Source organism: Lissotriton helveticus, chromosome 10, assembly GCF_964261635.1.
Source record: "Lissotriton helveticus chromosome 10, aLisHel1.1, whole genome shotgun sequence".
Taxonomy (NCBI): Eukaryota; Metazoa; Chordata; class Amphibia; order Caudata; family Salamandridae; genus Lissotriton; species Lissotriton helveticus.
Window position 1 is genome coordinate 575116666 of NC_136071.1, and position 25493 is coordinate 575142158.

A 25493-nucleotide genomic window follows, 5' to 3' on the forward strand; every position below is an offset into this window, starting at 1 on the left:
GAGAGCTTGTGTATTGGCAATTCTCCATGTATTAGCCGCTTGAGAAGCTACTCTTTTGCCTGAGGCTTCTAAAATCTTTGACTCCTTGTCTGGAGGGAGGGGGGGGGAGTTTATATACAAGTGTGTCTTCAGCACGACAAAGTTTGTTGTGAGTGGCAGCGTCGTAAACTACCCGGTTGGACCCGCGGACGTATGCCGATTGACAGGGCATACGTTGGACCACAACTAATTGGTCCCCACGGACTTTTTTGTCGTGCTGAAGACACACTTATATATAAACTTCCTTATCAGCCCTCGAATGGTGTTATGAGGACTTGTGATTTGCTTCATAAATTTTAACGTATTATATCTGCTGTTCATCAACCGAATCGTCAGCTTTTAATATTGTTATTGAAAACGCTCTAACCACTGTCTGTCCTGATGACCGCATAGTCAACCAGCGGTTGAAACGCCGTCGACGCATTCTGTGGCCACAAACTGTGAAAGACATTATGTTTGTTCTTTCTGCATATGTAATGTTTGTATGTTAGCCACGTGTTTGGTAAAATGAATCGGTTGTCTTGGTCTTGCCAACACTTTTTTATGAGGGTTTATTTTACTTGGAAGGTGTTTTTTGAAATTATATGTCTAATAAATTATGAGTATTTTTTGTAATTGTTTTTGAAATATAGGCTTCTTTCATTCTTTCTATCTCTCCCCTTTCATTTTTTGAACGGATTTTTCCAGTAGAAATTGTAGCTTGCTAGTGAATCTGTGTACCTGAACCTTTTGTTAGGTGTTATTATTAACTGTCCCTGGTTCAGGGGTATTGGACAGCCTCTGTTGTTGTTAATGACTACTGTCTTTTTAGGCTCGATGTGCCTTTGAGTCGACTGCCTTTTTCGGTTCGACTGCCTTCCTAGGCGGTATTCTTCGGGTCGATACCTTTTTTCGGGTTGACGCTCTTTTTTGGATCGACTACCTTTTTCGGGTCGCCCCTTTTTCGGGTCGCCGCTCTTTCGGGTCGCCGCTCTTTTTCGGGTCGACAAGTCTTTTGGTGTTGGTGCCCGTTCTCGGCTCTGGGGCCTTTTTTGAATCAACAGTCTTTTTGGGAAGTGTTTTACTTGGTACCGGTGTACCGGAAGGCTTAGGTGTAGTCTTCGAATCCGAGCCGGATGGCGGGGCTTCTGAAGCTATGTTTCGGTCTCGGCTAAGTCTTTTGGACGATGCTTTGACCGGAGACTTGGATGGAGGTGGAGGCAGGGTAGGGGCTTTGGTACTCACGGTTTGCCCCGGTGGGATCTCGTCATCGGAGTCCGACTGGTCTTCTACAGTGACTAGCTCTAAGTCGGAGTCCGCTGCCTCTGGAAGTTCATGTTCATCCTCGAAAATGTTTTCTGGTTCTTGTGCCTGCCGCTGCATATCTAGTCGGGCAGCTCTTCGGTTCCGGATAGTCTTCTTCGACCGGAACTGAGCACAAGCTGGGCCGTTTTCTTCGTTGTGCTCCGGTGATAGGCACCGGTTGTATACTGTATGCTTGTCGCTATGTGGAAACTTGTATCGACATGGTGGGCATCTCTTGAACAGGGTCCTTACCATCGGCAGGAGGCCCATGTGGCGTCAAAAAGGCTTAACGGCCCGCGTCGACGACCAGATATAGATGGAAAGAGTTGTCGAGTCGAGGGATACCGAGCGGAAACAATACCGTCGAAAGTTGAAGGTTTTCGGCCTTTAAATCTTGAAAAACTTCGGTCCCGAAGTTGGAGTTGTCGAAGTGCATCCGAACCCAATGGCGGAGAAAAACAATCTGAAGATGGAGAAGATGCCCATGCGCACTGTAGTCCAGGGGAGGAGTCACCTATCTCGTGATAGTTCGAAGACTCTTCCAAGACAACAAGGTGCAAACATCTGGACCCACACTAGGCGGCGATCTATGCTAAGATATGAATTCAGCAGCCCACATGCCTCGAACAGCAAGTCCTCCATGTGAGACTATCGCAGACTGAGCCGCCCTGCCCAGATGCCAGGGGGGAGCAGCCATCCCCGACCTAGTGGGGAATCCACCGAGGAATGAGGGACCCGAAGGGCCTCAGAAGGAGAAAATGCCAGTGGAGAAGCCAGCCATATGCCCGTGGAAGTAGGGTTCGAGGACACAGGCCGCAAGGACAGCGAAGAGCCTCCTCCAGAAGACGTCGGCGAAAGGGCAACTACATGGCACACTTCCACCGGGGAGGAGCACATCGACAGATGACAGACCTCCGGAAACGAAGGGACTGAAAGAGACTAATCCTGAACCCGGCGCCGGCGCGACTCGGTGGAGGTCGTCTGCGGCGCCTGAGCGGCGTCATGTGACATCTGAGGGGCCACTTGCAGCGTCACCTCGGCCTCAGACAGAGCAGCCGCCCACGCAGAGGATCGAGGGGGACTCGGGAAAGCACCCCAAGACCCCACCTCTACCCGTGACTCCACCAGAGCCAGGGAGGTAGGCTTCTGGTCCCGAACCAGAACCAGCTCGACCTCTGGTGAAGCGGTTGCCTGCTCAGAGGGTAAGCCCAGGGTCCCGGCGAACATCTGCGGCACAGCAGGGAGCCCGTAGGGATTTGCTGTGAGACAGGGATGCAATGCGCCAAAGAGGGGAGCCCCGAAGGACCAAACCCCAACAGCGCCACTCTCCTACAACCTGGAGCCGCCAGCGACTCAGCTGAAGTTCTCGCACGAGGCATGGCATCCACGGATGTCTCAGGAGGTGGAGAAATGGCCAAAGGAGCCTGCAGAGCCGCAGCGTAGGCTGTCATTTGGGCCCCAGTTGCCTCCGGGCTGGGAAACGGCAGATAGGGAGGCGACAGGTGGGGGCGCATGTCCCAGAGGGAGCAGGCGCCCACCGCGAAAGGAGGACAAGGCCTCGGAGATAAACTGAAGGACCTACCAGCTGGTGAGCCATGCCCTTGGGGCCTGGGCGAAAGACTGTCGCAGACGAAAACCGGCAGTTCCTTGCTTCCGAGGCAGGGGGCGGACGCCGAGAGGTCACAGACCTGGAGAAGCGCTTCAAAAGCCACATCATCCGGCACTCCCCCCACGACTTAGACGGGAGGTGCTGGCATGCGTCGCAGCTCTCCGAGTCCCGATGCCCACCAAGACACCACACGCAAACTGGGTGAGGGTCCGTCGCTGACATGGGACGCACACAAGAGGGACACGTCCTGAAACCCGAAGTTATTCGCACACTGTTCCAATCGTGAAAAAGGGAAAGAAGGCCTGAAAACAGGCCAGAGCTCAACCGGATCCGCGTTGCACGCGGAAAGAGAAAAAACAGACGTAGGCACATCGGGGGTGGGACTTGTGCCCTCGCTGACATCAAGGACATGGAGGACATCGGGCGGAGTCACATTGTGCTGTCTCATCGGCGCGCAGGGATGCTGTGGCAAAAAAGTTTCAGGGTCCAGTCTCACGCCTGGGGATAATTCTAAGTGAAGGAATCTGCGGCAAGTAGTCTATCAGATAAAATGAGACAAAAGGCCTAGAAAAAAAGCAGTCAGAAAGTGACGGGGGTACTTGCTCTTCCCGATCAGCGCTTGCTGGTGCGGAAAAAGAAAGGACTGACGATAGCGCGCATGGGTGCAAGTAGCTCCAGCTAGGTCATCCCAGTGCCAACTATGCCAACGCATGTGGAGCAGCACGACGACCTCTACCGACGTGGAGGGGTACTGCTGACGAAAACTTTCCGGATGCAGTCTGAAGCCTGAGGGTAATTCTAAGGTAAGGAATCTATCACTACGCGTTTCTTTCACATCCTTGTCCACACTATGCCACAAGTTGTAATCCCCTTGTATGGAGGTGGTGTGGAAGGAACTGTAGAATTTCTCTGAAGTCTCTGTGCAACAGTGGATATAAGAGAATCTGTTCAATTTGACTGACCAAACATGCTGCTTTCATATTAGTTTAAATATCTATGAGTGGCATTTCTTAATCACAAACCCAAACAAAAAGACATTTGACAGAAGCAGTCCATGCTTCTGCCAAATTGCATTGTTTGAGTAAAACTGGATTAACAGATATACACTAGAGTCCTGAATATCTACTTTGAACTGGATCATGATTATTGGATGAATTGTTTGAGAAGAATAGAATCTTTGGAATGGTTTCAAGGATTGTAGGAAGGGTGATACCTGACTATGGTTACCCCAAACTTTTTGCCTGGTGTTTAGCTGGTGTTCGACTTAGTTGGCCTGGGATCCTGCTATTCGGGACCCCAGGCTATCTGCTCTCTCTGTAAAATGGACTCCATGTACTGTAGGTACATACCAAATTGGATAATGGGTCACCCTTGTGAGTCCCTGTATAAGTATCATAGGTACCCAGGGCATAGGTGCACCCAAGGCCTTCCAGGGGCTGCAGCATATATTATGCCACCCCTGGCTGGCCACCTAAATTGACACAACTGGCTGATCACTCAGCTGGGGCAAGGTTGTGTAATCACCCCTTGCTTAGGTATAGTATTCCTATATCTACCCTTATATATAGACACACAGTAACCTATAAGTCACTCCTATGGCAGGCCTTAACAATCCTGGAGGCAGAGTGCTTGGTTATGTGTGAGATGGTGCTCTAGCATGAGCTGAGCCTGTCTGCAGCTTTCGGAACCATGTCCTTATAGCTGTTCTATGATATCGCCATACCATATACTCTTAAGTGCATTATAATCCTCGCGGTTGAATGCTAACTTGGTTTGGCTTTATCTAAACATGTCGTGTAAGGTGTCATACACTTTGGAATACTACCCCCTCGCCAATTCTGGCGACGGGGGTAGCATTCCACCCTTCTAGAGGGAGAAGGCATGTTGCTGCTGACTATCCCGGTTAAAGTTAACCAGAGCCCCAGCGTCACAAAATGGACGCTGCTGCCACCGACACAAGTCTGACCTCCTGCTGCTGGGAGTCCTTCCAGTCAGGGAGGCTTGGATAATAGGTTTCCTGTCTGGGGAGGTGCGAGCACCACCCAAGACAGGACTTTGTGTATTGGGACAGGGAGGGCTGAATAGAATGAGACACTGCCGGGAGCACCCAAGGTGCTCCATGCATACCCCAGTTCAAACCGGTTGCTGGGGCACTCAAACCCCAGCTCTGGCGCGAAACTGGACAAAGGAGAGGGGGTGTAACAACCCCCCTTCCTGGTCCCACCCATAGGAGGGACCTAGAAGGTAATCCAGCCACTTTTAGTTGTATAAAGGTGGGAGCTGAGTCCTGAGCCTTTACATTAATCCTGAATCGAAACTTGACACGAACCTCTGGACCTTCGACATTCTGCTGAAGACTGAAGAATCTCCCTTGTTGCCAAGGAGTGACCACCCTGGGCAACCAGGCACGATCCAGCAAATCAACGGCTTGCTTTGTCGACGCTCCCGCCGGGACCCGAGCACAGAGCCTGACAAGACCCAGACTTCCAGACCTCGGATCCTCTCTGCACGGCTGCAGCATAGCTGAGATACGTGGAGGCGACGAGACACGGGGGACCGGACCCCTTGAAAAGCCTGCAGCTTGCTAACTGTGCAGCTCCTGAAGCATCCTCGAAGCTGTGCACTGGGGACTGAGAAACCCCGAGCTCCACCTACACCGAAGATCAGCCCTCCACACTCCACGAGTTCTGCGTGGGGTCCTTCTGCTTGTGTTCTGCTCGACGCGTTGTCCGGTTGCTGGCCTGTTGGCGAGTAGCCTCTGTGACGACAATCCTTTTGATTTACATCGCTGGTCTGGGTGCTCCAGACTGGCCCTTGCTTCCCTGTAAAGGAGAAGCACCCCAGACCTTGCTGGTCTGCACCAGAAGCCTTTGTTGTATTCTGCGTGGGTTGCCTTTGCCAAGGCCTGTTGACTCCAATCCGGCTGTCGACCCCTCCATGTGCGAGAATCTTCGTGGGACAGCTCCTCTCCAGCACCTGGTCGTCCGACGCCTCCTGGTCCGTGTGGCTGCAAAGACCAGCTTCAAGACAGCACCTGATTGCTCCTTGATGTCGTCTGGTTCCTTCCTGGTTCCACCCGGTCACTGGCTAGTGACCCAGACTCTGTCCCCTCTGCTTTCAGGTCCTCTTCATCTTCGATCCACCCTTGGATCCACCCAGACATCTTCCTCCTGGTTGCCTGCAGCATCTTTCTTCAAAGGCTCCATAGGCTTCAACGGCGAAACCCGACACATCTTCACACCTATGCACCCGCCGTCCGTGGGTGAGGTAACTTTTTAAAAGTTGAGTAGGGGGCTGGCAGAAAGTCTCTGTGGGTCCTATCAAACAGCGACACATCACTTCCCTGCCCCCTCCTTGTCCAGCCTCTGGGTTTGTTCAAAATGGAGTCGTCCAGTGGCTCTGGCCACATGGCCTCTGAAACCCAACTCTTTCCTTCTTGGTGCAGCCTGGTGCTGGGCACCCAGTGACAGCTGCTAATGGATGAGCCTGTAGCCCCACCCATCTTCTTGTTTGTGGAGAGAAGGCCCTAGCTTGTGGAAGAAAGGTCATCAATCCATCCAGCTGAGGTCAACCCTCAGCCTGGGTCTTGTCATGGCTGGCTCAGAGAAATATGACAGTTCTGTATGACCCAAAAGCAGTACAAATAGGACTTTGGACTCTGCAGAATACTTATTTTCACCTACTCTACAATGGACTTTAGTGCGGGTCTGGAATCTGTAGGCCTTGTGGAAGTCATTTTAGCCATGGGCCCCACATCCCCATAGGGGAATATTGAAGTGAAAATAAAGAAAAACACACTGACTTTCCCTGGCATATTCCTTCCCAGGGTATAAAGCCTATTCCATGTCACCACCCAATTCTACATAGGTCCTGCCACACCATTCAATTTGTACCTGCTCCTGGACTGCGCACGCTAGGAATCTCCCCTGCGCAGCCCTACACGTGTGCACACGCATGTACACGTGTCTGCATGTAACCAGCCCGGTGCCCCATACTCCAGCTGCTGCGCAGCCGCCTGGACAAGCCAGGGGGACACCAGTAAAATCTCCATGCACTCTCCTTCATTTTGAGTTCACTGTGGGTGAGTCCCAGATTAAGAGGCTCCCCCACAGTAAAAGCTCAACAATTAGGGGCTCAAAAAGCGAAAAATCCGGGCGGCCTCTAGTGTCAGAACCACCTTCCAACAGTTAGGTACACCGGGGTAGGCGTATTTTAGAAGCACCAGTTGAGTACGTTTAGTCAACTTTTATCATTGTATGTATTTTATCCGTTTTAAGTATCTTATGGCTTAGAAACCATATAAATGCTTTTACAGTATTATTTCATAATACTCCTTTTACTGTACGCACTTTACTTTATGACAAGTATTGCAATTGTGGCAATTCACTTCTCTTGCATGAGAAAGAAGACTGCTCAATAAATATCCACTTTTATTGAAAACGCCTGTCTTTCCATTTCTCTGCACTCCTGGTGAAACTAAGCATGCACGATTGAGTGAAATAGCCATCTATTGTTTCCGCGACGAACAAGTTACTTACCTTCGGTAACGATATATCTGTAAGAAACAGTAGTTAGTATTAGATTCCTTACCTTAGAATATCCCCAGGCGTCAGTCTGGATCCGGAAACTTTTGCGTAGCAGTACCCTTGCGCGTCGGTAGGCGTCGTCTGCAGGCGTCCCCTGCGGCTCCGCGTCGTCGGCGTCGTGCGCCGTGATGACGTCGCTGGAGTATATAGACGCCGCCTCCGCGCGCTGACGTCAGTTCTTTGCACACAGCTTTTCCGCGCCAGAACACGCAGAGCCATGTGAGAACTAACACTGGTGCCACTTGAAACTAGGGCCCTGAAAGGGATGTCCTTAACCCTAGGTATCAGTTCGCAGAACGGGGAGGACGGGTGGGGCGGTAAGGAATCTAATACGAACTACTGTTTCTTACAGATATATCGTTACCGAAGGTAAGTAACTTGTTCATCTGAAAGAAACAGGTTAGTATTAGATTCCTTACCTTAGAATAGATACCCCAGCAATACCAACCCCGGTGGTGGGTCTGCGAACCAATACAAACCTACACCAGAAAGTCCTGGAGGACCGAACGGCCAAAGAAGCCATCCCTCCGGACTTGACTGTCCAGGCAGTAGTGCCTTGCAAAGGTGTGTAGCGAGGCCCACGTAGCCGCCTGGCAAATGTCCTGCAAAGGGACTCCCCGGCCCAGGGCAGTAGTAGCCGCCGTGGCCCGAGTGGAATGGGCCCTCAGCCCAACAGGAGGCTCCTTCCGAGCCAAAGAGTAGCATGCTTTGATGCACAGGACGACCCACCGAGAGATGGTTCGTTTCTGTACCGCCCTTCCCTTCTTCTCACCCACGTAGCCAACAAACAGTTGGTCATCCACCCGGAACTGGCGTGTGCGATCCATATAAAATGAAAGCGCACGTTTTGGGTCCAGACGATGGAGCCGCTCTTCATCCTTTGAAGGATGCGGAGGCGGGAAGAAGGAGGGTAAGGTGATGGACTGCCCGATGTGAAAAGCAGAAACTACTTTGGGCAGGAAAGAAGGCCTAGTCCTAAGAACCACCTTGTCAGGATGGACGGACAAGAAGGGAGGTTTAACAGAAAGAGCCTGGAGCTCACTCACTCTCCTGGCAGAGGTGATGGCAACCAGGAAGGCCATCTTTAAAGTGAGAAGACGGAGAGGACAGGAATGAAGCGGCTCAAAGGGAGCGCACATCAAGAATGTCAGAACCAGGTTCAAGTCCCACTGAGGCATCACGAACGGAACAGGAGGATACATGTGCGTGATGCCTTTCAAGAATCTCAGTACAATAGGGGACTTGAATAAAGATGGCTGATCAGGTATCCTTAAGAAGGCGGAAAGGGCAGAAAGGTAGCCCTTGATAGTGCCCAGAGCAGAGCCCTGCTGGGCAAGAGAAAGAAGGAAGAGGAGAACCTCGGAAAGAGGGGCAGAAAGGGGATCCACAGCCTTTGCTGTGCACCATGCCACAAATCTGTTCCACCGGCAGGCGTATACCGACTTTGTGGAGGGACGCCTGGCTGCCAGAATCACATCACAGACTTCAGGAGGCAAGTCGAATGGCCTCAACTGTCGCCGCTCAATCTCCACGCATGGAGGTGTAGGCTGGACAGGTTTGGGTGGAGGACCGTCCCCTGCTGCTGCGACAGAAGGTCCTCCTGAAGGGGCAGGCGGATCGAGGGACCGACTGACATGCTGAGTAGCTCGGGATACCAGTATCTTCGAGCCCAGTCCGGAGCCACAAGGATAACTTGGGCCCGGTCGCGCCTGATCTTCTTCAGCACTCTGGGCAGAAGTGGTATAGGCGGAAAGGCGTACAACAGACCGCAACTCCACTCGCGCCGAAAGGCGTCGCCGAGCGAGTGCCGTCTTGGAAACTCCAACGCGCAGAACTGATGACATTGCGCGTTCTCTTCTGTGGCGAATAGATCTAACCAAGGCTCTCCCCATTGCCGAAAGAGGCCGTTCGCCACGTCCGAGTTCAGACGCCATTCGTGATCCACCGAGCACCGACGGCTGAGCTCGTCCGCCCTGGCGTTCAGAGAACCTGCCAGGTGTCGAACCGTCAGAGTCACGCCCTGACGTTCCAGCCATTGCCAGAGGCGCAGAGCCTCCTGGCAAAGGGTCCACGACCCCACACCGCCCTGTTTGTTGCAGTACCACATGGCGGTGGTGTTGTCCGTGAACACCTGCACTACACTCCCGTTGACAAAGGGGAGGAATGCCTTCAGTGCTAGGCGAATCGCCCGCAGCTCCAACATGTTGATATGGAGCCGGGACTCCGCCGGAGACCAGATGCCTCTGATCTCCGCCTCTCCCAAGTGGCCTCCCCAGCCCTGGAGGGACGCGTCCGTCACAACTACGTGCTCCGGGTGGGGAAGGGAGAGGGATCTGCCTCTGACCCAATCGCGGTCCGTAAGCCACCACTGCAACTGTCTCGCAGTGCCCTCAGAGATCAGGACATGGTCGGATAGGTTGCCCTGATGCTGGGCCCACTGAAACTTCAGGTCCCACTGCAGAGCCCGCATCCGCCACCTGGCGTGATGCACCAGTAGGATGCAGGAGGCCATCAGCCCCAGCGTCAACCTGACCGAAACCCGGGATAACGGCTGAAAGATGGGAATCAGAGCCTGAATATCCCGGACCCGCCGTTCCGGAGGATAAACCCGAAACTGCGCCGAGTCGAGAACCGCTCCGATGAAAAGGAGCTTTTGAGAGGGACACAGGTGTGATTTCGGCACATTGAAGGAAAACCCCAGCTCGTGCAGGAGGTCTGCCGTCATCTGAAGGTGGTGGACGACTGTTTGGGGCGAGCCCGCCTTCAACAACCAGTCGTCGAGGTAGGGGAAGACTGAAACCCCTAACCGGCGCAGATGAGCTGCGACCACCGCCATCACTTTCGTGAACACCCGTGGGGCGCTGGTAAGGCCGAACGGGAGCACGATAAACTGAAAGTGCTCCTGGCCTACCGTGAACCGCAGGTAACGCCGGTGGGCCGGCAGGACGGGGATGTGAAAATACGCATCCTGCAAGTCCAACGCTACCATCCAGTCTTGTGGGTCTAGAGCAGCCAAGACCTGAGCCAAAGTCAACATCTTGAACTTCTCCTTCCGGAGGAAGCCGTTGACGTTCCGTAGGTCCAAGATAGGACGGAGGCCTCCTTTGTCCTTCTTGGGCACCAGAAAGTAGTGGGAGTAGCAACCACACCCTACTTCTGGCCCAGGAACGCGCTCGATGGCCCCCTTGGCCAAGAGGGCCGTAACTTCCTCCCGCAGAAGTGTCAAGTGGTCCCCCGACACACGGTGGTTCTGCGGTGGCATGGCTGGAGGAGTGGACTCGAAGGGGAGGGAGTAGCCCCTTCGGACGAGCTGCAGCACCCACCTGTCCGATGTAATCGCGCGCCAGCGGGAGTGGTGATGGCGAACCCTGCCACCCACTGGCGTCACGTGAGCCCGAAAGCTCGGACTAGGAAGATTTGGAGGCTGCTGCGGGGGGAGGTGTGGACTGACCTCGCCGCTGCCCCCTACCGCCACCACGGCGGAATCCACGGCCACCACCGCGCTGGGGAGCGCTCTGCGGCGCGTGGCTGGCAGCACGTGTGGGACCGCCCCTTCCTTGGCCACGAAAGGGGCGAAACGAACCCGTTTGCTGGCGCTGGGTCGAAAGACCCAAGGACTTGGCCGTGACCCTGGAGTCCTTGAAGCGCTCAAGCGCGTTGTCCGCCTTGTCACCGAACAGGCGACTGCCATCAAATGGCATGTCCATGAGGGCATTCTGGACATCCGGCGAGAAGTTGGCGGATCGCAGCCAAGCATGGCGACGAATCGCCACTGTCGTGGACATAGCCCGTCCCAGCGAGTCGGTCAAGTCAAGACCACACCTGATCGAATACCTCGCCGCGTCCCGGCCTTCAACCAAGGCCTGGTTGAGCTTGTCCCGCACCTCCTGCGGGCATTGCGGCAGACACTTCGCGACCGTATCCCACAGAGAGTGGGTGTAGCGGCCCAAGAGGCACGCGGTATTGCAAGACCGCAGTCCAGCGCTCAAAGACGAAAAGACCTTCTTGCCAAATTGGTCATATCGCTTCGATTCCCGATCGGGCGGGGCCGACGGGAATGCGGACTGGGAAGTGGAGGCCTGGATCACCAGACTCTCCGGGGAGGGATGGGTGGAGAGGAAGGCAGGGTCGTCCGAACACGGACGGTGACGCCTGGCAACGTTCCGGTCAACCGGTGCACCGGAAGCGGGCCTGGACCAGGTGCCCAAAAGGACATCCGTCAGGGCCTCATTAAACGGCAGCAGAGGCTCCTGAGGGCATGACTGCGGTTTAAACACTTCGGTGAGAATGTTAGGTTTCACCTTAGCGACGGGGAGCTCAAGGCGCAAGGCCTTGGCAGCCCTCATCAGGACTACCGAATAGGCAGCCCCCGCCTCCGACGCCACAGGGGAAGGCGAGACAAACCCAGGGTTGGGCGACTCGTCCAGACCACTGGCATCACCTACCCAGTCCACGTCATACTGGCAGGCCCGTGACAAAGGGTCCTCAGACCCCTCCCAACCCTCACCATACTCGTCCTCATCGCCGTAGTCCGGGTCGACGATATAGACCGGCTCCTCTGAGCCAATGGGCCCCAACGGCGCCGGACTCGGCGTCGGACGATGCCGGTCCGACTCCGCGTCAGGAGTCAGAGGGGGAATGGGGGTGGCGCCGCGCGGCGCCAGGGACGCGACGCCGGCCGGAACCGACGGCGGAGTCACGGCGCCGCGCGGAGGCGGCACCACGGGTTGGCCCAATGGAATCGGCGCCGGAGAGGCCGGTGGACCAGCCGGCGACGACCCTGAAGGGCCCAGCGGCGCCAGGGCCGGAGCCGCCGGCGGCGTCGGGGCAGAAGCACCCGAACCGCTCGGGCCCCCAGACGGGATCGACGGGCCCGCAGGCGCCGTAGGCCCCGCCGGAGGAGACATCGCCCTCATAGCCATGAGGAACTCCTCAATCTCCTCGCGCGACGCGCCTTCCCCAGGGACCGACGGGTATGGGGCAGACGGCGTCGGCGACCCACGCGGGGCCGCGGGGGTGGGGCCACCCGAACCCCCGGCCGCATCACGCGGGCGTCGGGGGGAGTCGGGGGTACGATGACGACGCCCCGACTTCTTGTGTCGCTTACCTGATGAACCGGAGGAATGGTGGCGACTCCCGGAGCGCTCATGGCGGCTCCGCGATCGTTCCCTCGACCGCTCCCTCGACCTCCGACCGGACCGGGACCGCTCTCGACGCGGGGCCGACACTCGGAGCTCGAGCAGCTTGCGGGACCGCTCCCGCCTAGCTTTACTAGTCAAGGCCCGGCAGTCGACGCAGGACTCCACGTCGTGGTCCGCGCCCAGACACCGGAGGCAGAGTCGATGGTGGTCGGTGACCGACATCATGCGGTCGCACCCGTCGCAACTCTTGAAACCGGGCATCCTACCGGCACCGTAAGAAAGATTAGAGTTAACAAAAAACTTGGTCAAAAGACCGGAGTACTGCTCTTCGGATCTGCGCTAACTGGCGCGGAAAAAAGAAGAACTGACGTCAGCGCGCGGAGGCGGCGTCTATATACTCCAGCGACGTCATCACGGCGCACGACGCCGACGACGCGGAGCCGCAGGGGACGCCTGCAGACGACGCCTACCGACGCGCAGGGGTACTGCTACGCAAAAGTTTCCGGATCCAGACTGACGCCTGGGGATATTCTAAGGTAAGGAATCTAATACTAACCTGTTTCTTTCAGATTCTGGAGATATACTCCTTGTTCTAGGGGAGCAAAGTTGTCATGTTTATGCAGTTGTCAGAAACTAATCCCTTCTTGTGAATTCGAGAAAGCTTCTAGTGTCCTCTGAGCTAGCTGGCATTCATAATTAAGTCCAACATATTCAATAGAGACCTAGTCGACCTCAGTCCTACGTCTAAACTATAGTTTATGTTATTCCAATATGCAGAGCCTATTAGGAATATAGGAACTACACTACATGGCGCCCAACGTTTGGTAAGGCGATAATTTAACGCTAGATACTAGAGTAACTCAGTCGTGCTTTTCACACAGACCCCTTTTTCCCGTAAAAAACTCCAATAGACGTCTGGAGTGGGTAAAAGGTTAATATCCGCCAGAACTTAGTAGGAAGAGATTCCTATGTATTAGTTTTTGATTTAGTCAACGTTGAAGGATACAGTGTTCCAAAATATTGTGCACCTAATCTTTGTTTCCCTTGAAACTTGCTCTGCAAACACTCAGTCAGTAAAATGACGGGAGATGAAGACGAAAGAGATGCTTTGGCAGCTCAACTTTTAGCGGAAGACACAAGTCTCCAACAAAATGACCCGGATGCAATACTCATCCCGGTAAATATAAAGAAAACCATAACTATGAAACCAAGAGGTGGTACAGTCATATTTGTTGTCGAGGTACATGAATATCGGCAGACAGAGGTATTCTATTCATGGATACATTTTCCAGCAGCAAATGCTGTGACACGCGAGTTCCACTACTACAAAATAGAGGAATCTTCAGAGGAATACGCCCCTTTCGAGGACGTTGAAATTCCACTAGCATGAACTCTGGTTTAATGGCGCCCTAAAACATCAAAATCACATTACCAGGCTTGGTCCACTAGGTAGACCAGGAGCCACATGGCCGGTTCTAGCCAGCTATACACCACATCCTGACATTGAAAAAATGTCAATCTGAGAACTTTTAGTTCAGCCAAAACAACTAATTAAAATACATAGACAATTGGTACAATATGTCATGCGGACTTTAACAGTCAAACCAGCAATAAAAATTCCACAGCACACCCCTCACCAGGGGAACACAAATACAATTACACCACAGACTATACAATCAGTAATTGGCAAGTTATCCGCAAAACGGGAACAAATTCCGTTCTGGTTAGCTCAAAAAATTACTCAGATAGAGGCAGTATTTCCTGATACTACCCCTCATGAAAAACACAGAATTCTGACAATCTGTCTACCAATGGGGATCGCACCACATGTGGAGGACTGTGACACTTGGGGAACAGTCTTTGCTTCAATATACACAAAAACACATGGTGTTCTGTCTATGGCGGTTATACCAGACGTACTAAGACAGATTCAAAGTGAATACGGTCCAGAACCTGCTTTAAATCTAGGTATGAAATTACTGAAAGACTTTAAGCAAGTCTCGGCTATACTACTAGTCAACATAAAAGGAGAAGCAGCATCTGTGGCGATCCGCCAAAAATTGAAAGAAACAGATATAGCAAAACAACCTTTTGAACTTGCCAGAATAATTGAAAAATCCTATGAAGAATTAGGTAGAGATAGTTTGGGTGGGAAACCAATAAAACCACAACTAACTGAAAATCCTGAAAAAACCTTTATTAAGAATAATCTCATTACTCCAAAAAAGAAGTGGGAGGGTAATAAACAAACCACTCCCAGAGAAAAACAGTTTCAGACCAGAGGAAGGTCTCCCCAACGGAGAAATGGATCTCCAGAACGAGGGGGCAGGTCTCCACAAAGGGAGCCCTCTGAAAAAAGATACAACCTTAGAAATAGGGACAATTTATGAAAACCTGACATTTATCAAGATATTGATACAGGTCCCTCTCGATCTTTTCAGACTTCCTCACAGAAAATCGGAAAGAAGAGGACGGTTAGGACAAAGAAGAGCGCGTCAAGTCCAAAGACAAGGAACCTGCTCATCAAAGTAAAAAAATTACAATTTCCCAAAAAGAAGGTAGCAAGTATTAAAATAAAACATGCCGAGGAATCTGAGGACACAACTCAAGAACGGAGAGTGGGCCCAGACAATGCTAGACAGCGCAGCAGAAGTGACCATAGCTCGCAAGATCCTGATGAACCTTCTGGAGACAGTGGACACGAATGAATACATTCAAGTGGAAACTGCAGACACCAGAGTTAGTGTACCCCATAAATTATATGAAATAACATTACGTATAGAGGGGGACAAAACTAGGAAAATAAGAGGTCTCTTTTGGGAAAATCATCTTAAGGCTAGGATATCCTTCTAGCAGAAAAAGACTGGCCACCAGAGTTTGTCAGAGAGTGCCCACATGGCGAAGAAATGATTATGCCTGCCTTCTCGAATCACATTCCAATTCATAAAAAATACACATATGCTAGAAAATGGGCAGTGGCCCAAGACCCTGCATTATATAAAAATCATGTAGGATGGGATGAGGATTCTGCTCACCATAAAATTCAGTTAAAAAAAAATCAACCTACTGCACAGAGGCAGTATCCTGTTAAGCAAGAAGCTAAAAAACAGGTCAGGGAGATCTTAGATCAACTTGAATATCAGGGGGTGATTGAAACATGCACCTCACAAATGAACAATCCTTTGTTTCCTGTCTCCAAGCCAGACGATTCATATCGTCTAGTTTTGGACTACAGACACCTAAATTCTTGTTGCAAAACATTTGCAGTACAAAACTCACACAGTGCAGCACTAATGAATAACATCGTGCGCAAAAAATATAAAACGACATTAGATATTTCAAATGGTTTCTTCTGTCAAAACATTGCACCAGAAAGCAGGTATTTGACCGCTTTCTCCAGTATGGGGGCTCACAAGCAATTTTGTCGTCTCCCACAGGGATTCAAGAACAGCCCAGGATTATTTTCAGCCAGGGTAACAGAGTTACTACAAATGTATGATGATGAGGCATTATCTTATGTCGATGACATCTATCTTACAGACGATGACCTGGAGACACTTGAAAAGGGTGAACACCATCATACTTGGGTTCGCATCTGAAGGGTACAAATCCAACTTTAAAAAGTCACGACTTGCCCACCTCACTGTCCTATTTTTAGGATATGAGTTATCAAGTGAAGGCAAAAGCCTAGCAGACAACTTCTTAGAGAAGTGTGCAGTACTCCAAGCTCCAAAAACGCTGAAAAACTTACAATCAATTCTAGGTTTCCTGAATTTCGGAAGAACTTACATTCTAAACTACGCAGAGAGGGTTAAACCCCTGTACCAATTAATAAAACCTGATTTCAAACCAATTAATTGGACTCAGAAACACACTGAAATTTTACGATCATTACAAACAGACATGTTAACTAAAACAAAACTACAAACACGCGCAAACGAACGCAACCATGTAATCCGAGTCATCCCAGGAAGATGCGGATTCACATACCTGACCTCTAATGAGGGAGAAACGGTACCAATAGCTTATAAATCACACTTGTACATACAAGCTGAAATGAAATTGAGTTCTACTGAAAAAAATCTGCGGTTCAAACTGCTGTAGCAAAAGAAAAAGCCCTAGCTCAAGGGAAGCGCATATCTGTTTTAACAGCAGTACCTGCCCTAGAGGCAGTAACAAGACCGAACATTCCGAATGCTAAAGCATTAGATCCAGAATGGATACAATGGGTTCATTCTCTTGCTGCAACAGACGTGATACACGCATTTGATCCCAAAATGAAAAAGCTAGAAGATCTAGAATACGAAAATGAATATCCTCTGCCGATCGAAATTCTGCCTCTATAACAGTACGCCTGTGTAATCTACACAGACAGATTTGCACAACACTACGTTGTGGATAAAAAAAGCTTACAATACAGCATACACGATTGTTAAAGGTCGCTGGCGCATAGGTAAATTCAGACCAATGGTCACTAAAACTGAATCACTCAAAAACTGTACAGCTCAGCGAGCTGAACTACGAGATTTTAAGATGGCGCTTGAAAATACCGATCGCGAAATCCCCACACTAATAGTGCGCGATTCATATTATTGCGTCCAGTCTTACAATGAATACTTGCAGAACTGGGTTCAAAACTGTTTCAAAGATGCAAAAGGTGGAACAATCAAGCATAAAATGCTTTGGGAACAAGTACTTTTACAGAAAACTACAAAAGACTCACATGATACATACACTGAGTCATGAACGTGATGACGTTCACGTTGCAGGGAATTCATTGGCTGATGAGGCCGCCAAGGCGGCTGTGCAAACTGCTTCCGTAGCTGCCATTACCCAGTCAAAAACAAAAATAGACAGTGAGATAATGCAAGCTGTCAGTGCTTCAGTAAAAGACAGTGGTAAGACACTCCCGAAAGGCTTTCCAGTAAAGTACTCATACAAAACTGATGCGAATAATGTTCCTTTTGCTGTAATCCCTGGAGTGGGGGATAGAGCAATTACAAACATGGAACACCGGTTAGGACTAATTTTAGCGGCACATGAAGGGCTCGCTTCTGCACATGCTGGTGTTTCCGCCACAGTATCATTATTAAAACAGCGATATTGGTGGCCACGCATGAGAAAACAGACTAGAAACTATGTTCTAGAATGTGAAATATGCCAAAGAATGAAAGTATCAACAGTGAAACAACCAGCACAGACGCCCCTTCTAATCTCAGATAAACCATTAGCATGTGTTTACCTGGAGCACTGTGGTCCCTTACAAAGGGATGGCACCTATAAATATATCATGGTCGCAGTGGATTCCTGCACGAGATTCATTTGGATGTGGCCCCAGCGCTCGGCTGACGGAAGAACTGTTATAAAAGATTTGCGAGCCTTTATCGGCACATACGCAATTGGCATGCTACATTCTGACCAGGGTGTTGTAGACAGAGGGGTTCGACCCATGTGGTCAGTGGGACCTGGGTAATAGATTGAAGTATATAGAGCGGTCCCAGACCAACAAACACAATAGACACTTAATTTTCACACACTTAAATAAGATCTGAATCAAAAGTAATGCAGGTTGACAGTGTTTTTATTTTCACTGAACCCAGGAGAACCATATAATTGTTGTACATTCGCTTGTAGTAAACACAAAATTGAAGTGCGCCCACACACGGGGGGGGGGGAGGAGTGCAAAGTGAGGAAGGGGGGTGTTTCAATTAGTTAACATCACTAGATTTGTTAGACTAGTGATGTTAACTAATTGAAACACCCCCCTTCCTCACTTATTTAAGTGTGTGAAAATTAAGTGTCTATTGTGTTTGTTGGTCTGGGACCGCTCTATATACTACATTCTGACCAGGGTCCTGCGTTTAGCTCTCAAGCTTACAAGGAGGCCATGGCCAGCTTGGGCATTGCATTGCGGTACTCCAGTCCATTCCATCCCGAGGGAAATGCGGTAGTGGAGAGAAAAAACCGTGACATAAAGCAATCTATAACGGCGAGGGTGGTGGATATCAAAGATTGCTTGGCTGTTTTACAGGACTTAAATGAAACAAGAAGAAGTCTAAGTAACACAAAGCTAAAGCCACCGGCCACTGAAGAAAAACCACCTGTCCCAGCAAGACCTGTCTGGGATCCAAAGATTGGGGATCTGGTCAGAGAAAAGATCGCGGTGAAGAAGGAATTTGGGCCTTCTTACAGAAATGCAGTACCTGTCTTAGCAATCAGCGGAACAAGATCAGTAATACTACCGCCCCTTGCTGGTAAAAAGGAGAACAGAGTTGTGTCAATCGACCTGGTAAAACCACAATCATGTGGCCAATAATAAGTAGTAGCTGAGCTAGCTGGCATTCATAATGAAGTCTAACATATTCAATAGAGACCTAGTCGACCTCAGTCCTACGTCTAAACTATCGTTTATGTTATTCCAATGCGCACAGCCTATTGGGAATATAGGAATTACACTACAAGGCTACTAGCCAACGGGCCAGCAACCAGACAACGCGTCAAGCAGAACACAAGCAGAAGGGCCGCACGCAGTACTCGTGGAGTGTGGAGGGCTGATCTTCGGTGCAGGTGGAGCTCGGGTTCGGGGTTTCCCAATCCCCAGTGCACAGCTTAGAGGATGCCTCAGGAGCTGCACAGTTAGCAAGTTGCAGGCTTTCCAAGATGTCCTGTCCCACGTGTCTCGTCGCCTCCACGGGTCTCAGCTATGCTGCAGTCGTGAAGAGAGGGTCAGAGAGGTCTGGAAGTCTGGGTCTTGTCAGGCTCTGTGCTCGGGTTCCGGCGGGAGCGTCGACAAAGCAAGCTGTTGATTTGCTGGATGGTGCCTGGTTGCCCAGGGTGGTCACTCCTTGGCCACAAGGGAGATTCTTCAGTCTTCAGCAGAATGTCGAAGGTACAGAGTTTCGTGTCAAGTTTCGATTCAGGATTAATCTAAAGTCTCAGGACTCAGCTCCTACCTTTACACAACTTAAGGGGGCTGGATTACTTTCTAGGTCCCTCCTGTGGGTGGGACCAGGAAGGGGGTTGTTACACCCCCTCTCTTTTGTTCTATTTCGTGCCAGAGCTGGGGCTGGAGTGCCCCAGCAACCGGTTTGAACTGGGGTATGCATGGAGCACCTTGGGTGCTCCAGGCAGTGTCTCATTCTATTCAGCCCTCCCTGTCCCAATACACAAAGTCCTGTCTGGGGTGGTGCTCGCACCTCCCCAGGCAGGAAACCTATTGTCCAAACCTCCGTGACTGGAAGGACTCCCAGCAACAGTAGGTCAGACTTGTGTTGGTGGCAGCGTCGTCCATTTTGTGACGCTGGGGCTCTGGTTAACTTTAACCGGGATAGTCAGCAACAACATATCTTCTCCCTCTAGAAGGGTGGAATGCTACCCCCGTCGCCAGAATTGGCAAGGGGGTAGTATTCCAAAGCGTTTGGCACCTTACACGACATGTTTCGATAAAGCCAAACCAAAGTTAGCATTTAACCGCAAGGATTATAATGCACTTAAGAGTATATGGTATGGCGATATCATAGAACAGCTATAAGGACATGGTTCCGAAAGCTGCAGAAAGGCTAAGCTCATGCTAGAGCACCATCTCACACATAACCAAGCCTCCAGGATTGTTAAGGCCTGCCATAGGAGTGACTTATAGGTTACTGTGTGTCTATATATAAGGGTAGATATAGGAATACTATACCTAAGCAAGGGGTGATTACACAACCTTGCCCCAGCTGAGTGATCAGCCAGTTGTGTCAGTTTGGATGGCCAGCCAGGGGTGGCATAATACATGCTGCAGCCCCTGGTAGGCCTTGGTTGCACCTATGCCCTGGGCACCTATGGAACACTTGTACAGGGGCTGATAAGGTGAACCAATTCACAATTATGGATGTACCTAGAGTACATGGTATACATTTAGAGAGAGTGCATCTGGGCAGTGGGTCTGATCAGCAGGCCCACAGCCACATCTAAGTCGAAAACCAGATAAGCAAAAGCAAAAAGTGGAGGTGACCATAGGAAGCAGACCCTGCTCTCCTACACCCCTAACCTGCGCAGATGAGCTGCGACCACCGCCATCACGTTCGTGAACACCCGTGGGGCGCTGGTAAGGGAGCACGGTAAACTGAAAGTGCTCGTGGCCTACCGTGAACCGCAGGTAACGCCGGTGGGCAGGCAGGACGGGCATGTGAAAATAAGCGTCCTGCAAGTCCAACGCTACCATCCAGTCTCCGGGGTCCAGGGCAGCTAAGACCTGAGCCAAAGTCAGCATTTTGGACTTCTCTTTCCAGAGGAATCCGTTGACGTTCCAAGATAGGGCGTAGGCCCCCTTTGCCCTTCTTGGGTACCAGAAAGAAGTGGGAGTAACAACCACACCCTACTTCTGGCCCAGGAACGCGCTCAATGGCCCTCTTGGCCAAGAGGGCCGTAACTTCCTCTTGCAAAAGTTGCAAGTGATCCCCCGACACGCAGTCGAATTGCGGTGGCATGGCTGGAGGGGTTGCCTCGAAGGGGAGGTAGTAGCCCCTTCGAACGATTTGCAGCACCCACCTGTCCGACGTGACAGTGCGCCAGTGGAAGAGGTGATGGCGAACCCTGCCCCCCACTGGCGTCACATGGGCCTGAAAGCACGGACTAGGAGGGTTTTGAGGCGGGTGCTAAAGGGGAAGGTGTGGACTGGCCTCGCCGTTGTCCCCGACCGCCGCCACGGCGGTTTCCAAGGCCGCCACCGCGCTGGATGGTAGTCTGCGGCCCGTGGCTGGCAGGACGTGTGGGGGCGCCCCTTCCTTGGCCACGAAAGGGGCTAAAGGCAGCCATTTGCTGGCACGGGGCCGAGAGGCCCAAGGACTTGGCCGTAGCCCTGTAGTCCTTAAAGCGCTCAAGCGCACGGTCGGCCATCAAACGGCATGTCCATAAGGGTGTTTTGGACATTAACCGAAAAGTTGGCAGACCTCAACCAGGCGTGGCGACAAATCGCCACAGTTGTTGCCATCATTCTGCCCAGTGAGTCCGTGGTACCCAGCCTACACAGGATGGAATACCGCGCTGCATCTCGACCCTCCGCAAGGGCTTGGGCAAGTTTAGTCCGGGCCTCCTCCGGACATTGTGGCAGCACGTCCGCGACCGTGTCCCACAGAGAGTGGGTGTAACGGCCCAAGAGGCATGCGGTGTTGACTGGCCGCAACCCCAAACTCAGGGAGGAGAATACCTTCTTCCCGTATTGCTCATACCTCTTGGATTCGGGGGGAGCCGACGGGAATGCTGTCTGGGAGTTAGAGGCCTGGATGACCAGGCTCTCGGAGGTGGGGTGGGTGGACAGGAAGCAAGGGTCGCCCGGAGCCGGGCGGTGGCACCTGGCCACCTTCCTATCTACAGGCAGACCTGTAGCGGGCTTGGACCAAGTGCCGAGAAGAAAGTCTATCAAGGCCTCATTAAAAGGCAGCAGACGCTCAGCCGAGCTTGCCTGCGGCTTAAGGACCTCGGTGAGGAGGTTAGTCCTCACAGCCGTGACGGGGAGCTCAAGGACCAAGGCCTTTTGTCAGCCCACGTCAGCACCACACTATAGGCAGCCCCCTCCTCCGTAGCCACAGTAGGAGGGGAGACAAAACCAGTGTCGGGCGAAGTGTCCAGACCACTGGCCTCCCCAAGCTCACCTGTCCTGTCAAGACTGACTCATGTGCCATAGGGTCCTAGGACCCCTCCCAATCCCCCTAGTCACCCATCGCCTGGTACTCGGGTTCAAAGGATGGGGCCGGGTCATAGAAGTAAAAGTCTCCCTTCGGCGTCGAGAGTGGCACCGCTCCGGCGCCGGACCCTAATCGAGAGAAGGACCGGGGACGGCGTCGTCCTGGGATGGCGCCGGGGGCGAAACCCTGGGGGCCGAACCCGGTGAGGTCGACCGGCGGCGACCCGGATCCAGCGGGGCCCTGCAGCGTCTGGACCGTTGTCGCCGACGGCGTCGGGGCCGAAGCACCTGGCCCGCTGGGGGACCCAGTCGGGGCCGCTTGGCCCGAAGGCACAGCGGAACCCGACGGAGGAGCGACCTACCTCATGGCCATGAGGAAGGACTATCTCCTCCGGCGTCGCATGCTGCCCAGGGACCGGCGAGTATGGAGCTGCCCGAACCCCCGGCCAAGTCACGATGAAGGCAAGCTATAGCTAGTGTGTACCTGTCCTTAATATAGGTCAAGCTTTTACAAATAGCAGGACACTTTGAGAAATGACGGCCTGTTCCGCTGAGTCATCACTCTCAAACTGTGTAAGACAACAGAGAACATTAACAGACTAAAAAGATTTGGTTCTCATAAGAACTCGACTGGAGCACCAGAAGACTCCCTCACACTACCATCCAGTGTTGCATAGCTCAAGAAAGGAAAAAAGTGTTACCTTTGCTGCCTCACTTGCCAGAGGTTGGGGGGCATGAGATGAACAAACGTTGTGGTCAATGGGGATGTTCGAGACAGAAGAAAGTCCACTGCTGAACAATAGTGCAAAAAGGAACCAGATGATCACAAACCATTCAAGCATGAGAATCTTCATTAGAAGCAATGCTAGAGAAACATAATTTGTTAAGTCAGGGCTGCAATTTTAATTAAATCTGGAGGTGGTAACCATTATTAAGAAAAATGAATATACATTTGTTTGTGACTAACATTCAACCAAACTTATTAACAATAATAACAATGTCTGAAACTTAAAGTGTGGATTGTTACTTTTCCAACATAACATGCTGAGGATTCATATTTTTTGAGGCAACAACAATTCAAGTGTACATACTTCTGAAACACTATAATGTCCCCGTCCATGAGTTCATCAAGCGCTTTATCAAGCGAGACATCGTAGTCTTGAATTCGTTCTGTTAAATTCGGTTTAACTTCCTATAATCATGAAAAAAAATAAGATAGGTGATGAATCAAAACATGAGTTCAGGATTATTTAATGCACGGTCTGCTTCCTTGTGTTTGGTGCATTAGCATTTTGGAAATGGCAACTCCACCCGCCACCACCATTCCTTATTGCCACTACTAAGTACTTGCTTTCTTTTTCCATCTCTTAGACAAGTACTGCTTTCAATCTACTTTTACAGTGGCCCAACGCTCTATTCAAGTACGTTTACAAGGTAATTATCCAAAACAATTCTTATTAAAGCACAAGTTACTTACCTTTAGTAAGGAAAATGCTACTTACCAGTATGCATCTGTTCTTGGCATGTAGAGCTGCAGATTACTACACTTTTGCATTAGATCGCCACTGTAGGAGAGTAGGGTCTGCAATCCTATGCTCACAGCAGATTTTTGCTTCACTGGTTTACGACTTTCCCTGGCTGTGGGCCTGCTAATCAGACCCACAGCCTAGCTGATCTCTCTCTAAATTGACACACATGTACTTTAGGTGCATTTACCAATTGGTATTGGGTCACTCTTATAAGTCCTTGTACACTGTACCATAGGTACCCAGGGCATAAGTGCACCCCAGGCCTACCAGGGGCTGCAGCATGTATTATGCCACCCCTGGTTGGCCATCTAAACAGACAACTGGGTGGTAACACAGCTGGGGCAAGGTGGTGTAATCACCCTTTGCTTTAGATATAGTATTCCTATATCTAACCCTAAAATGGACACATATATTCCTATCAATCACTCCTATGTCAGGCCTCATCAATCCAGAAGGCAGAGTGCTTGGAATTATGTGAGATGGTGCTCTGGCATGAGCTGAGCCCGTTTGCAGCTTGCGGAACCAAGTCCTTTAGCTGTTTCCATGATAACGCTATACCATATACTCTTAAGAGCATTATAATCCTCGCGGATATTGCTAACTTTGGTATAGCGTTATCAAAACATGTCGAGTAAGGTGTCATACGATTTGGAATACTACCCCCTCGCCAGTTCTGGCGACGGGGGTAGCATTCCACCCTTTTAGAGGGACACGACATGTATGTAACTGTGAACCCCGGTTAAAGTTAAACAGAGCCTCAGCATCACAAAATAGATGCTGCCACCAGACAAGAGTCTGACCTCCTGCTGCTGGAGTCCTTCCAGCGAGGGAGGCCTGGACAAAGGGGTTCCTGCCTTGGGAGGTGCTAGCACCACCCCAGACAGGATTTTGTGTATTGAGGTAGGCCAGGCTGAAAGGAATGAGACATGCCTGGGTCACACAAGGTGTCCCTGTGCATACCCCGGTTCGAACCAGTTGCTGGGGCACTCCACCACCAGCTCTGGCGCGAAACCGGACAAAGGATAGGGGGTGTAACCACCCCCCTTCCTGGTCCCACCCAGGGGAGGGACCTAGTCACCAGTACAGTCCCCTTTAGGAGAATAAAGGTAGGAGCTGCTGGTGCCATTCCAAATTGGATTATCCTGAACAACTCTACAAAGAAGAAACTCGACTTCGACATTCTGCTCCACAGAAGACTGAAGAATCTCCCTTGTGGGCAAGGAGTGTCCACCCTGCAACTGCAGGCACCATCAAGCGTCCTAGCGGTTCACTTTGTCGTCCTTCCTGCCGGAACCAGATTTCAGAGCTCGACGAGACCCGGACTCCCGGACCTCTCCGACCTCTACCCACATCTGCAGCACAGCTGAGACCCGTGGGTGCGACGAGACACGTGGGACCGGCCATCTTGAAGAAACTGCACTTCGCTTCCAGCACGACTTCAGAGGCATCCTCGAGTAAGTGCTTCGGGGATTGAGAAACCCCAGCCCCGAGCAGCTCCTGCACCGAAGACCAGCCCTCCAGCATCCACGAGATCTGCGTGGGGCCCTTTTGCTTGGTTGCTGCTCGACGCGTTGTCTGGTCACTTGCCGGCTGGCTAGTGGCCTCCTAGACGACGATCCACGAAATCTACACCGCTGG

At 51.5% G+C, this 25493-nt stretch overlaps 1 protein-coding gene across 4 annotated transcripts in view; it reads right to left on the reverse strand.

Annotated features, from left to right (window-relative positions):
- Positions 1-25493, reverse strand: part of USP7 (ubiquitin specific peptidase 7) — a 1709027-nt gene that overhangs the window by 535767 nt on the left and 1147767 nt on the right. For all 4 annotated transcript variants that reach the window (XM_078663105.1, XM_078663106.1, XM_078663108.1 and 1 more), the window contains one exon: positions 23418-23518. In XM_078663105.1, coding sequence (XP_078519231.1) covers positions 23418-23518 — 101 coding nt within the window. The remainder of the gene's footprint in view (positions 1-23417; positions 23519-25493) is intronic.